Consider the following 14,684-nt stretch of genomic DNA (forward strand, 5'->3'; position numbering starts at 1 on the left):
GCAATGCAGTGCCTTAGACCTCTGCGCCACTCGGGAGGCCTTTCATGATTATCTTAGTGACAGAACTCAGGCGATCGTGATTGATGGGGTTAAGTCTGAATTTCTTAAAGTATGTAAAGGGACCTGTTCTCTTTGCTACTTATACAAACATCATTGGTCAATCTGTTAAAAAATGTTAATCTTCTATATGTGGATGATACTATTATGTATGCTATTGCCCTGACTGTTGATCTGGCTATGTCAAAACTAGTCAGATTTGATAGCTACACAGGAAATCTTTGTTGATTTAAAACGTGTTTAATACAGGAAAAACGAAATACATGTTGTTTTAAAACTCTCGTAAGAATGTTTCAGATGAACTACACTGAACAAAATATAAACACAACATATAAAGTGCTGGTCCCATGTTTCATAAGCTGAAATAAAAGATCCCATACATTTTCCATATGCACAAAAAGCTTATTTATCTCAAATGTTATGCACAAATATGTTTACATCCCTGTTAGTGAGCATTTTATCCTTTGTCAAGATAATCCATCCATCTGACAGGTGTGGCATATCAAGAAACTGATTAAAAACCTCTTAAGGATCGGACCCTTTTTTTCAATTTTCCCCTAAAATGACATACCCAAATCTAACTGCCTGTAGCTCAGGCCCTGAAGCAATGATATGCATTTTCTTGGCACCATTTGAAAGGAAACACTTTGTAGTTTGTGGAAATGTGAAAAGAATGTAAGAGAATATAATAACGTTTTTTGTACCATCATCTTTGAAATGCAAGAGAAAGGCCATAATGTATTATTCCAGCCCAGGTGCAATGTATATATTGGCCACTAGATGGCAGCAGTGTATGTGCGAAGTTTTAGTCTGATCCAATGAACCATTGCATTTCTGTTAAAAATGTTGTATCATGACTGCCCAAATGTGCCTGATTTGTTTTTTAATAACTTTTCATGTTCAAAACTGTGCACTCTCCTCAAACAATAGCATGCATTCTTTCACTGTAATAGCTACTGTAAATTGGACAGTGCAGTTAGATTAACAATAATTTAAGCTTTCTGCCAATATCAGATATGTCTGTGTCCTGGGAAATGTTCTTGTTACTTACAACCTCATGCTAATTACATTAGTATACCTTAGCTCAATCGTCCGGCAGGGGACCCACCAATCCTGAAGAAGTTTAAGCAGCATGATCATTACACAGGTGCACCTTGTGCTGGGGACAATAAACTGCCACTCTAAAATGTGCAGTTTTATCACACAACTCAATGCCACAGATGTCTCAAGTTTTGAGGGAGCGTGCAATTGGAATGCTGACTGCAGGAATGTCCATCAGAGCTTGCTGTCAGATAATTTAATGTTAATTTCTCTACCAAAAGCTTCCTCCAACGTCGTTTTAGAGAATTTGTCAGTACCTCCAACCGGCCTCACAACCACAGACCACGTGTAACCACGCCAGCCCTGGACCTCTACATCCAGCTTCTTCACCTGCGGGATCGTTAGGGTGGGAGTATTTCTGTCTGTAATAAAGTCCTTTTGTGGGGAAAATCTCATTCTGATTGTATGAGCCTGGCTCCCCAGTGGGTGGGCGTGGCTCCCCATGGCTGCGCCCCTGCCCAGTCATGTGAAATCCATAGATTAGGGCCTAATGAATTTATTTAAATTGCCAGATTTCCATAAACTTTGCTGTTGAAGTATAGACACCTGTCACACCCTGACCTTAGAGTTATTTTTTATGTCTCTATTTTGGTTTGGTTGGGGTGGGCATTCTATGTTCCCTATCTATATTATGTATTTCTTTGGTTTTTGGCCTGGTATGGTTCTTAATCAGGGACAGCTGTCTATCGTTGTCTCTGATTGGGAGCCATACTTAGGTAGCCCTTTTTCCACCTGTCTTTTGTGGGAAGTTGTCTTTGCGTTGCATGTGTTTGCACGCATAGCTTTTCGTTCTTTGTATTGTTTATTGTTTTGCTGGTTCACGGTTAAAATAAAGTAAGATGAATCCAACTCACGCTGCGCCTTGGTCTACCTTTAAAGACAGACGTTACAGATCTTCCCACCAAAAGAAGACCAAGCAGCGGGGTAAGGAGCTGGAGAGGAGTTTGGACGGACAGGGACCCTGGAGACAAGCTGGGCGATATGAGGCAAGGCAACAAAGCAGGCATGAGAGGCAGCCCCAAAGGGGGGCACACGGGGAGATTGGCGGAGTCAGGCGCTGGACCTGAGCCAACTCCCCATGCTTACCGGAGGCAGCGTGGTACTGGTCAGGGACCTTGTTATGCGGTAAAGCGCACGGGGTCTCCAGTACACGTTCATAGCCCGGTACGTTACATCCCAGCCCCCCGCAAGTGCCATGCGAGAGTGGGCATCCAGTCAGGGCGGAGTCTGCCAGCCCAGCGTGTCTGGTCTCCAGTACGCCGTTTCGGCCCAGGGTATCCTGCGCCGGCTCTGCGTGCTGTGTCTCCGGGGCGCTGGGAGGGCTCAGTTCGTCCTATGCTTGCGCTCCGCCCGTGCCGGGCGAAAGTGGGCATTCAGCCTGGAAGAGTGGTGGCAAGCCTACGCACCAGATCTCCAATGCTCCCCCACAGCCCGGTCTATCCTGTGCCTCCTCCACGGACCAGCCCTCCAGTACGTCCTGTTCCTCTTCTCCGCACTAGCCTGGGGGTGCGTGTTACTAGTCTGGCGCCTCCAAAGCCAGTCCCACGCATCAGGCCTCCAGTGCGCCTGTCCAGTCCAGTACGTCCTGTTCCTGCTCCTTGCACTAGCCTTGCGGTGTGTGTTACTAGTCTGGCGCCTCCAAAGCCAGCCCCACGCATCAGGCTCCCAGTGCGCATTCCCCGTCCAGAGCTTCCGGCGACAGTTCCCCGTCCAGAGCTTCCAGCGACACTTCCCCGCCCAGAGCTTCCGGCGACAGTTCCCCGTCCAGAGCTTCCGGCGACAGTTTACAGTCCGGAGCCTGCTGAGACAGCCTACAGTCCGGAACCGACAGAGACGACCTACAGTCCGGAACCGACAGAGACGGCCTACAGTCCGGAACCGACAGAGACGGCCTACAGTCCGGAACCGACAGAGACGCCCTCCAGTCCGGAGCTCCCAGAGTCGCCCTCCAGTCCGGAGCTCCCAGAGTCGCCCTCCAGTCCGGAGCTCCCAGAGTCACCCTCCAGTCCGGGGCCCGCTGCGAGGGTCCCCAGTCCGGGGTTGGCGGCGAGGGATGAGTGGGGTGAGCTAGTGGTGGAGCGGGGTCTGCGTCCTGCCCCTGAGCCGCCCCTGAGCCGCCACTGCGGATAGATGCCCACCCGGACCCTCCCCTATAGGTTTAGGTTCCGCACCTTGGGGGGGGGGGGGGGGGTACTGTCACGCCCTGACCTTAGAGTTATTTTTTATGTCTCTATTTTGGTTTTTAACGACGGACGTTACAACACCTGAGTTGCCTAAACTGTTCACAGAATTGGTTAACTCTTGAGTTTGCTAAGTTCTCCCTCGAGTTAGGTGAATCTGCTTTTAATTTTAATGCACCGTATTGCTGGAACAAAATTCAAAATACATTTCATCTTGATGTTCGGGTAATTTAAAGTATTGATTGGGGACTTATTTGTGGAGGAATGTAACTGTTTTTCTGATTCTGTTTTATTTGTGCTTCCCTGTCACAGCTGTTAGAAGGAGCAGACCAAGATGCAGCGTTTTCGTAGTTCCACATATTTATTTAACCAGTGAAACCGAATGCAACAATTAAACACTTCAGAATATACACAAAACAACAACCGTGATGCGGGAGGATCAAATACACTCACAACAAATAATCACCCACAAACACATGTGAAACAAACATCAACTTAAATAGGACCTCCAATTAAAGACAACGACAACCTGCTGCCTCTAATTGGAGGTCATGCCAAACAACACCAACATAGAAATGCAAAACTAGACAATGAACATAGACATACAAAAACAGACAAACACCCCCTGTCACGCCCTGACCTACTCTACCATAGAAAATAACCACTCACTATGGTCAGGACGTGACATTCCCATGCCCGTGTTTTTGTACTTTTATGTACAGTACCAGTCAAAAGTTTGGACACACCTACTCATTTCGGGGTTTCTTTATTTTTACTATTTTCTACATTGTAGAATAATAGTGAAGACATCAAAACTATGAAATAACACGTATGGAATCATGTAGTAACCAAAAGTGTTAAACAAATCAAAATATATTTTATATTTGAGATTCTTCGAAGTAGCCACCCTTTGTCTCGATGACAGCTTTGCACACTCTTGGCATACCGCCTGGTATGGCAACTGCTCGGCCTCCGACCACATGGAGGTACACAGGGTAGTGCGTACGGCCAAGTTGTTATTGTTATTTTATTGTTATTTTTTAAATATATAATATATCCTACCATTCAATAGTTTGTGGTCACTTAGAAATTTCCGTGCTTTTGAAAGAAAAGCATAGTTTTTGTCCAAGAAGGCCAGCATCCTGGAGTCGACTCTTCATTGTTGATGTTGAGACTGGTGTTTTGCGGGTACAATTTAATGAAGCTGCCAGGTGAGGAATTGTGAGGCATCTGCTTCTCAAACTCAACACTCTAATGTACTTGTCCCCTAGGCTTAGTTGTGCACCGGGGCCTCCCACTTCTCTTTCTATTCTGGTTAGAGCCAGTTTGCGCTGTTCTGTGAAGGTAGTAGTACACAGCGTTGTACAAGATCTTCAGTTTCTTGGCAATTTCTCGCATGGAATAGCTTTCATTTCTCAGAACAAGAATAGACTGACAAGTTTCAGAAGAAAGTTATTTGTTTCTGGCCATTTTGAGCCTGTAATCGAACCCACAAATGCTGATGCTCCAGATACTCAACTAGTCTAAAGAAGGCCAGTTTTATTGCTTCTTTAATCAGAACAACAGTTTTCAGCTGTGCTTACATAATTGCAAAAGGGTTTTCTAATGATCAATTAGCCTTTTAAAATGATAAACTTGGATTAGCTAACACAACATGCTGTCACAGGCGTCGTAAAGGACAGACCAAGGCGCAACAGTTACAGTGCTCATCTTCTTACTTTTATTTAGAGAGAACACTCAAAATAAAATAAACCGACGACGAAACAGTTCCATAAGGCACACAGGCTGCCTAAGTATGGCTTCCAATCAGAGACAACGAAAGACACCTGCCTCTGATTGGAAGCCATACCTGGCCACACATAGAAAAAGAAACATAGAAATAGAAAACTAGAACCAAAATCCCCTAGAACCAAAAAACCCCAAAACACACAAAGCAAACACCCCCTGCCACACCCTGACCATACTACAATTACAAATGACCCCTTTACTGGTCAGGACGTGACACATGCCATTGGAACGCAGGAGTGATGGTTGCTGATATTGGGCCCCTTTCTCCTATGCAGATATTCCATAAATCAGCCTTTTCCAGCTACAATAATCATTGTATTATACACTATTTCTGATCAATTTGATGTTATTTCAATGGACAATTTTTTTTGCTTTTCCTTTAAAAGCAAGGACATTTCTAAGTGACCCAAAACTTTTGAACGGTAGTGTATATATTTTTTATTTTAGTTTATTTTGTAAATATTTTCTTATCTCTTATTTTTCTTAAAACTGCATTGTTGATTAAGGGCTTCTAAGCATTTCACAGTAAGGTCTACACCTGTTGTATTCGGGGCATATGACGAGTAACATTTGATTTGATTAAAAAAAATAAAAAAACAAGACAAACACCAAATTGAGACTCTGCATGCAGAATTCTGCAAAAACATCCTTGGTGTACAATGTAAAACACCAAATAATGCATGCAGAGCAGAATTAGGACGATACCCGCTAATTAACTAAATCCAAAAAAGAGCCTTTAAACTCAACCACCTAAAAGGAAGCGATTCCCAGACCTTCCATGAAAAAGCCATCACCTACAAAGATATGAGCCTAAAGAACAATCCCCTCAGCAAACTGGCCCTGGGAGTCTGTTCACAAACACAAACACACCATACAGAGCCTCAGGACAGGAAATCAATAAGACCCAAAATCGCGAGATAATTACTTGACACATTGGAAAGGATTTACCATAAACCAGAGCAAACTGGAATGCAATTTGTCCCTAAACATAGAGTACACCGTTGCAGAATACCTGACCACTGTGACTGACCCAAAATTAAGGAAAGCTTTGACTATGTAAAGTTTCAGTGAGCATAGCCTTGCTATTGAGAGAGGCAGCCATAGGCAGACCTGACTCTCAAGAGATAACATTCTATGTGCACACTGCCCACAAAATGAGGTGGAAACTGAGCTACACTTCCTAACCTACTGCCAAACGTATGACAATATTAGAGACACATATTTCCCTCAGATTACACAGACCCACAAGGAATTAGAAAACAAATCCAATTTTGATAAACTCCCAAATCTATTAGGTGAAATACCACAGTGTGCCATCATAGCAGCAAGATCTGTGACCTGTTGCCACAAGATACATAGCCATAATATAACATTTGAAATGTCTCTATGATTTTGAAACTTTTGTGAGTGTAATGTTTACTGTTCATTTCTGATTGTTTATTTAACTTTTGTAAATATTAAACTAGGCAAGTCAGTTAAGAACAAATTCAAACCAGCCCAATTGTGCCCCGCCCTATGGGACTCCCAATCACAGCCAGATGTGATACAGCCTGGAATTGAACCAGGGTGTCTGTAGTGACACCTCTAGCACTGAGATGCCATGTCTTAGACCACTGCGCCACTTGGGAACACTTGCTTTGGCAATGTGAACATATGTTTCCCATGCCAATGAAGCCCTTTGAATTGAATTGAAAGCAAGAGAAGGAGAGCGAGAGAAAGAAATAGTGTATGAGAGAGAGAGTGCCTCCTCCCTCTCCTCCTCTCACGCTCTGTCGTGGCTGTCATCGTGGTGAGCCAGTGTGGACTTGGCGTATAATTGAGGAGCAGCTCCACACCCTGTCGTCATTAATCACCGGGGCTGTCGGCTGTCTGCCCAGGACCCCACAGTGACACGTAGCCAGCCAGCCAGGCAGGCATGGCAGCACAGCTCTCTCTCAGCCCGAGACAGAGAGGGGACACTCTTCCTTGCTATGTCCCAAATGGCTCCCTATTCCATTTATAGTGCACCACTTTTGATCAGGGCCCATGCAGCTATGGTCAAAAGTAGTACGCTATATAGGGGACACTACGCTGCCATTTGAGACGTAACCTCTGTCTGTCTGTCCCCACCATACCCAGGACAGAGGGACAGGACAGGGAGATCAATCTATCTCAGGTGTGGGCTCTCCTGTGAGAACAGCAGTTGGAAACTAAATTAACTGCTCTCCTCCCCACCAGCCTCCACCTCCTCACCCAGCCAGCCAGCCTGCAGAGCAGAGGTGACAGAAATGAAGTATCTGGGTGTTGACTCAGCTGTAGCAGTGAGAGAATCTAAAGATAGATGGAGAGTGAGACTGATGAGAGTACTGAGATGGAAAGAATAGTGAAGCATTTGATGAATGAGTGTAAATGGGCGACAGCAGAATTAATTCCTCCCTCTTGACAAGATTGAACGTTTTGTCCTCAGTTTGACCTCTGGTTCTAGGCCCTGTCTAATACACTAGTGTGAGGCTGATCTCTCACAACAGTTTTTTAAGGGCTAGTGCCAGCCTCTAGAAGACATTAACATCATTTTTGAACTCTGACATTTACTACTACATTTACACAGGGATCTGGATAAACAAAGCCAATAGCTATGTACAGCATGACAAAGAGGGATAATGCAATACTGAGTCAAATATATAATCTGTACTTCTACAACAGACCCATAGGTGGCAACATATACTAGAATATGACCAAATTAGTGGACCTCTTTTAGCACTTTAATGTATCTTCAATATAAACTGTATTCTTATTTACAGTACAAGCTCAAAACAACTTATCTGTCCTAGTTTTGATTCCAACCTCTGATCCAACCCTGAAAACAGATAGAGAACACAGATAAGCCATATGTGTGGCAGACCATCCCTGTCCCAGTCTGCTGGCATTAGCTTGTTTCTGGGGGTGAAAAATGTGTCCGCTGGTCTTCCCTCCCTCCTGATGAGTTCACCTGCTCAGCTCTCAGGGCAGAGTGACCTTCCTGGGCAGGAAGGGCTGGAGCTGGCAAGCCCACAGAGGTTTGGGAGCGTGATCTATTTTGTTAATGGCCCTGTCAAGTGACACCTGTGGTCGCCTCTCCCTCTCTCCTGTCTGGAGTGCTAATGAACCGAGTGTGCTTCTCTAGCTAGGGGAGTCTGGGAGTCGGGGTCAATAGCCACCCCTGAGACTGACTACTAGCCTCTTCACTTCGGGATAAACCTCCTATCCTCCACACTATCAGGCCATTTAGGCTAGATAAATAAACCATTATTTAATTGAACCAAGACACAAAAGACTGGAATTACTGAACTGTGGTGTTGTTGTTACATAGGCTTTCATTCGCTATCCCTGAATATTAGCATCTAACAGATACTTAAAACAGAGAAATCTGTCCTCAGATAATACATAATACAGTATTGTATTTATTAACCTACTAAATGCTCTTCCCCACAAGGGGAGAGCCATGGTATCTGTCCCAACTGTCATCCTAGTCTTTAGTGCACTACTTTTGACCAGGATCCAGTGGGCTCTGGTCAAAAGTATTGTACTACATAGTGAACAGGGTGCCATTTTGGGCACAGCCTTGTTGTTTGTGTTTCCAGGTTTAAAGGCTGTGCTCCTCCTCTCTAGGGAGGACAAGGTGTCAGGAGCTTTGATTAATATTTCTCTATTAACTACCTCCCATTGTTAGCCCTGGCCTTTGTGTAGCAGGGCCATCCGTCAAACAGGGACGGGAGCCAGGGTCAGCAACCCTCCAGTCATTATTGAAATCCCACTGACCCAGCGGCCACTCAGCGACAGCCAGCAAGCCACAGTGCTGCTGAGACTGCTATTCTGGCCCCCTAACAAACAAGCATCAGCAATTAAACCCTGGCTTGCACTCCCAACAGCCAACATTGTGGTGGAGGTAGAGGGAGAAGGAGAGGAAGGAGGGATAGTGGTCTTCAGAAAGAAACTAAATGGCTAAATATGATCTGCCTTCTCTGGGACAGTGTGAAATCCTGTCAACTGTTATTTATTCTGAATTATTACACATGTCCATATAGCTGTAGTATATCACTAAATTACAACTATACTTGTCCATAGAACTGCAGTACACCAGCAGTGCAACAGCTAAATGACAAGATTAATTGAATAGTTAAATTGTTTACTAAAATAATTTAGTACAATTTAGCAAAAAGATAAATGACCCCCTTATAGCCATAATGAAAACTAGTTATATAGTGTCATAAGTTATGACACTATATAAGCATTTCAATAAACAACTTTAAATGCAATCAAGTATAATTTTTTAACAAAATAAGACCTTTCCCTGTCAGAAGGGTAGCACTGCCATCGTTGTGTTTTTATTTTGTTTGAATTAATCTCATCCTCTTTCAATTACAGTCAGCAACCCCAACGGGCTGACTCGATAACACTTGAAAATTGTTTGCATCTTTGCTTATGTACAAATACTAAATAAATGGCAATTTATCAAGAAGACTTTATCATCGTGACATTACATTTTCCATCAGTCTGAATAGTAGAAGAAAACAAAGAGCAGAGATGGAAAGATACAGAAGCAAAGAACAAATTTAGGCTTATTCCTCCAGAAAAAAAACACAGTCCATCTTTGCCATGGTGAAAAACTTTATTTAAAGAGTGTATGATAGGCATAATAATAATATAATTAAAATATTTTTTTCCCAATTAGAATACTTATGAACAATTAATTTGGATAGTAAACTTCCCCCAAGTTTGAATGCCAAGCGCTCAAGTGAAAAATAAATACATGTTTTCAGTCCTGGGAGGGAGCGAAAGAAAAAAATCTAAAATCAAAAACCAATCCGAAATCCCACAATCTCATCCAATCAAATTCAAGCTCCTTTCTGTTCCCAGGCAGGTGTCTGGCCCACACACCAATGTCTCTGGGGCCTGTACTGCTGGCCAGCCATCACCACTGGGTCTTGCCATTGAAATGCCATTCAGAATCCTGTTGCTAACAGGTGGTATTCCAGGCAGGCAGGGTAAAGCCCCCTTGTTCTGGCGACTGGCGAGGACCCCTCCTGTCCAGACGGGGCCTGGTCCATCCATCCACTGTGCATATCTGAGGTGTCCAGCTTGTGCCTGTTCTGTTGTCTTTGTGTCCTCAGACGTCACTGGTAGCCCAAGGTGGAGGCTGAGCCTAGTCTCTGGCTGTAGATGGCATAGGGGGAGTAGTAGGGCGAGGACGCCTGCAGTGAGTGCATGGGCAGGCCTGGGGCTCCGGGCAGGTGGGCCTTGCTGTAGGGGTGGTAGCGAGCCAGGCTCAGGCCAGGTGACCCCCGCAGGGAGAAGGAGCTGGGCAGGGTGCCGGGGCTGCCGGGCTGGGGAAGGTGGAGGTGGCAGGAGGCGGCTGAGGAGGGGTAGGCAGAGAGGGGCTTACTGTCCAGCCCACCAGGTAGCGCCGTGTGAGTACGCAGGTGGGCCAGCAGCTCCTCTGACGTGGAGAAACGTTTGTCACACGGCCCTCCTACTGACACCCAGTTACAGGCATGTGGCTGGGGCTCGTTCTGCAGCATGTAGCCGTAAGTGTAGAGCGGGTGGGACAGGGTGGGGGTGGTGGAGGATAGAGAGCTGGGATGGAGGGAGTGAAGGTGGTGTGATGGGTACATGATTTGGTAACCTGATTTTAGAGAAGAGGGGTCATGGACACATGTATTGCAGTTGCTGCCCCCTAGATGGGGGTGGTTGGGGTAAGTCAGACAGTACGGGTCCCTGCATAGACCCTGCATGAGGGAAGGAGGTGAGGCCCCAGTGAGGGGGCTGGAGCTGGGGTGCTTTCCTGGGATCCCCATCCCTAGACTAGACTTGGTATGATCCATGAACTGAGATGGGTAGCCTGCATAGGCGCCCACTATGGAGCCATGGTAACCCATGGAGGCGGGGGGCATGGGGAAGACTGAATGGCCTGGTTTGAAGGGAGAGACAGGGGCGATGTGTCCGGAGCCTAGCCCAGACTGAGAGGACTGTGGGTCAGCCTTGCTCTCCGGCCGCGGGCTGCTAGCGGAGCTGGCATTGCTGGAGTTGGCACTAGCCCGCATGTGACTGGAGTTAGCTAGCTGGGCCCCGTCCAGCTTCTCCTTACTGTGATCAGAATCTTTCTTCCCTGTGCTGCTGTCTGAGCTAGCCTGGTCCGAGCTCACAGGCTTGTTGTCTATGTGCAGGCCCTGAGAGTGTGATGTCTGCTGCTGTGTGGAGGGGGGCTGGGTCTGTCTGTGGGACTGGCCCTGGGAGTGCAGGGGAGGGGAGGTGGAACTGGGAGAGGTGGAGTGTGGGGGGAAGGACGGGCAAGAGCCACTGCTCCCGGATCCACCACTGGGCACCCTGAAACCAGCTTTGTCTGTAGCACCCTTGGTCACCAACCCATCCTTGCGGGATTCCCCTCCGGCCTTGTTGTAAGGCTTGAAGCTGGACTTATCCTCCACGGACTGGTGCTGGTCTCCAGACTTGTGGCCAGAGCTAGAGGAGCGTCCGGATGGCTCCTTGTCACTGAGGCTGATGGAGGAGAGGGAGCCCAGCTTGGATGAGGAGGGGGGGTCTGGTTTGCCGATCTGTGAGCAGGTCTGAGCCAGCAGGGCCAGAGGACTCTTCTTAGCATCCAGCTGAGGGGGCGACACAAACAGAGACAGGATGAGAGCACAGCCACATTAAAGTACTCTATAGTCACACTCTATACTGGTCTTACATTGGATGGTAATTCGGTAACTATTCTGTAATTTTTTTCTTCGATTTTGTTCTGAGTGTATAGTATGTCCACTAGAAATATATTTTAGCCAGTATCATTTAATAGGCCAAATAAAATGTCCATCCAATAAACAAGGTGCAGTAAAATGCGTTGTAAATGTTAGTATTAATTTAGCCCATGAGTCATATATCTATCCGCAGAGGGAAGGAGACATCAATCTTCCCAAAAGTTTTATTTCCCTGTGAAAAAAATCCTTAACAGAAAGAGAGAAAGCCAGAAAAATGTATGACTGCAATGTTGGCGGGGTAAACAGCATCTGTTCTATTTGGGAAAAACGAAGGAAACGATTGAACTATTTCTGTTTACATATTTTACAGACAATTACACACAATATATGAGAGTATCAAATCAACACACTGGCCTATTTATGTAACCTCAATAACTCATGACTAACTAAATAATAGGCTGCTCATTTCAAATATTAATTTCATAATCTAGTTTATTGGGTCATGTTTGTATTATCTACGCGCAAACTTGAAAGGTAAAATAAATATAAACTGTATTGTAATGTAGACGAATTAGTTACAATGTTATGCGTCATTTGATGCGTAGGCTAATACATGAGTAATCTTGTAAACTATTTATAAATATTTGTAAATAATTCCAGACACGGTCGATGATGATCGAAGAATTCGACAGTTCTAGAAAATGTGCTTTGCTTACCTCAATGCTTACTGGCGCGGACGTCAGGGGTTGGAGATACTCTGGGTGTAGCAAGATGCTACTGTGTGCGCTCAACATCTTTAGAATCCGAATAGGCAGCCTTCTAGCCTGGCGTGTTGGATCTGAGGGAGAAGGTACGGAAACCAGCTGTATTTTAGTTCCTCTCGGGAGTGAATTACAACGGTTGTTACCGTTGCGCTCAGGGGACGGACTGCGTAAATGCGCGTCAGATCCACGGGGAGAATTGTTCATCTGGATCGGGGCGGCGCAGAGTTCGGGCGATGGCAGGGAACGTGTTGTTGTAAGTAGAAATACATTTATGAAAACAACATATGATGCACAAATCAATAATCAAGCATAAGTACTCGGTCTGTTTTAATCCAAATACACCAACAGTAGCACGGGTCTCATGATTGTCATGAAATGATTGTCTTTACAGAAGAATTCTCTCAAATGTCAACATTCCTTGACCCAATCTTCTGTCCTTTCAAAATACTTTCCTTGGAATGGACAATTACATCCGTCCGTCTTGTAAAAGAGGAATGGAGAAGAAAGATCATCGGTAGTCAAGGACTAGTGTAAATAGAATATCCCCTTAGACGAAACGGTCAGGCTTTTCTGTCGCTGTCCCACTGTCTCCCTGTTCACACAACAGCTAGTACCATGCTCATTTCACATACTAAAGACCTAACTAAGGAGGCGACATTTTTAAGCAAGAAACCGCGGTCCAATCGCGAGTTCACGCATTCGTAATAAGGGGGGCGGCTCTCCTTGTAGAGGCGTGGCCTGCCTGTGCCCACACCCCTCCACTCTCCTTGGCAATGTTTTTAAATATGGCATAATATATAGACATGTATTTTTATGATAACTGAAATTTAAGTCACTTTTTATGTCAATAAAAAACGATCTCTACCATAGATAGTTCATAGCCACACAACAAGCTGACGGTTTGCTTTAGATGTCATTTGTTATATAGCCTATACCCATTCCCCTTGTAAATTAGTTCATTCAATTCAAAATAACAGCCCTATGTTCATGTCTGGGAACAATTCTGGAATGTTAATTGCCTTTATTGCATTACTGCTGGCTGTATTGCCAATTAGGTAATTTAACTAATCTAATTACGCAATGAATTGGATGTATTATTTGAACATTTGTCCTGACGGATGCAATTACAATCTGGCTGAAATAAAGACACTTTGATCCTCTGGCTACTCTGCTCCTCCATTGGTCATAAATCATGTCTGATAGTTCTCATTTCTGTCCCAAGTAACCACATGATGCCATGTCACCTCCCGTTAAAAGGCCATCTAATACATGTCATCGTCTCCATTTAGGTGATACATTTGAATGCCACACTTGTCTAGAGGTGCCTGTCATGACAACCCAATATCAACTGTCTGACAGTAACACAGCAAGAAAATTAACCCATATTCAACCAATATTATCCAATCAAATATCAATTAATCATGTTATGTCAACTTATGTGACAACAATCAACATCAACATTTTTGCCTTGTTCAAACATATTAAAAGGACAACTATTCCACCATAAGTCTAGTTTGTAATCTCAGGCCCAGTTGAGATGAGGAACAACTCATCTTGTGCCAGCTGTGTGTGTTCTGTCTTCCTAAACAACAGCTGGGAGTATATACCTGTTCTGTTTTAAACAAAACAGCACTGTTCATTTAAATCAATTACACTGAGAGAACTGTAGTCTAGCTGACATACTCAATGACTCAAGAGAACAATAAATATGTGTCATAATGGCCCATTACAAGCTTGATAAGCTCTGTCACACTTTCCATGTCCCATTATTAATGGTGCTGTCAGCAGAGTAGTCCTTGACTATAACGACGAATGCCATTTATCTTCAGTTAAGAGGAAAGGCGGTGGGATGCTGGCTGGCTGGCTGGCGGTGGATAGATGAAGTCACTTCTTCTGCCTCACTCAACAGGATCGCTGTTTGACCTGTCATCATTAGGCTTAGCCGTCACTTATCACCTACACACTGCATTGCATGCTTAAATAACCTGCCCAGATCCAAGAGCATGTGAATGCAGATGTACAAGGGGTTAAGTGTGATGTGATCTTCGTTTTCAATGTGTCTGTCTGTCTGTGTGTGCTTGTTT

At 44.9% G+C, this 14,684-nt stretch overlaps 1 protein-coding gene across 1 annotated transcript; it reads right to left on the bottom strand.

The window, feature by feature from the left end:
* Positions 1–9,447: 9,447 nt before the first annotated feature.
* Positions 9,448–13,270, bottom strand: LOC115200362 (zinc finger protein 703). The gene is made up of 2 exons (XM_029763373.1): positions 12,553–13,270; positions 9,448–11,746 (listed from the first exon to the last, which is right to left on the bottom strand). The coding sequence occupies exons 1-2, from the start codon at positions 12,802–12,804 to the stop codon at positions 10,259–10,261; spliced, it is 1,740 nt and encodes a 579-aa protein (XP_029619233.1). The 5' UTR covers positions 12,805–13,270; the 3' UTR covers positions 9,448–10,258.
* Positions 13,271–14,684: the final 1,414 nt, after the last annotated feature.

Source organism: Salmo trutta, chromosome 9, assembly GCF_901001165.1.
Source record: "Salmo trutta chromosome 9, fSalTru1.1, whole genome shotgun sequence".
NCBI lineage: Eukaryota > Metazoa > Chordata > Actinopteri > Salmoniformes > Salmonidae > Salmo > Salmo trutta.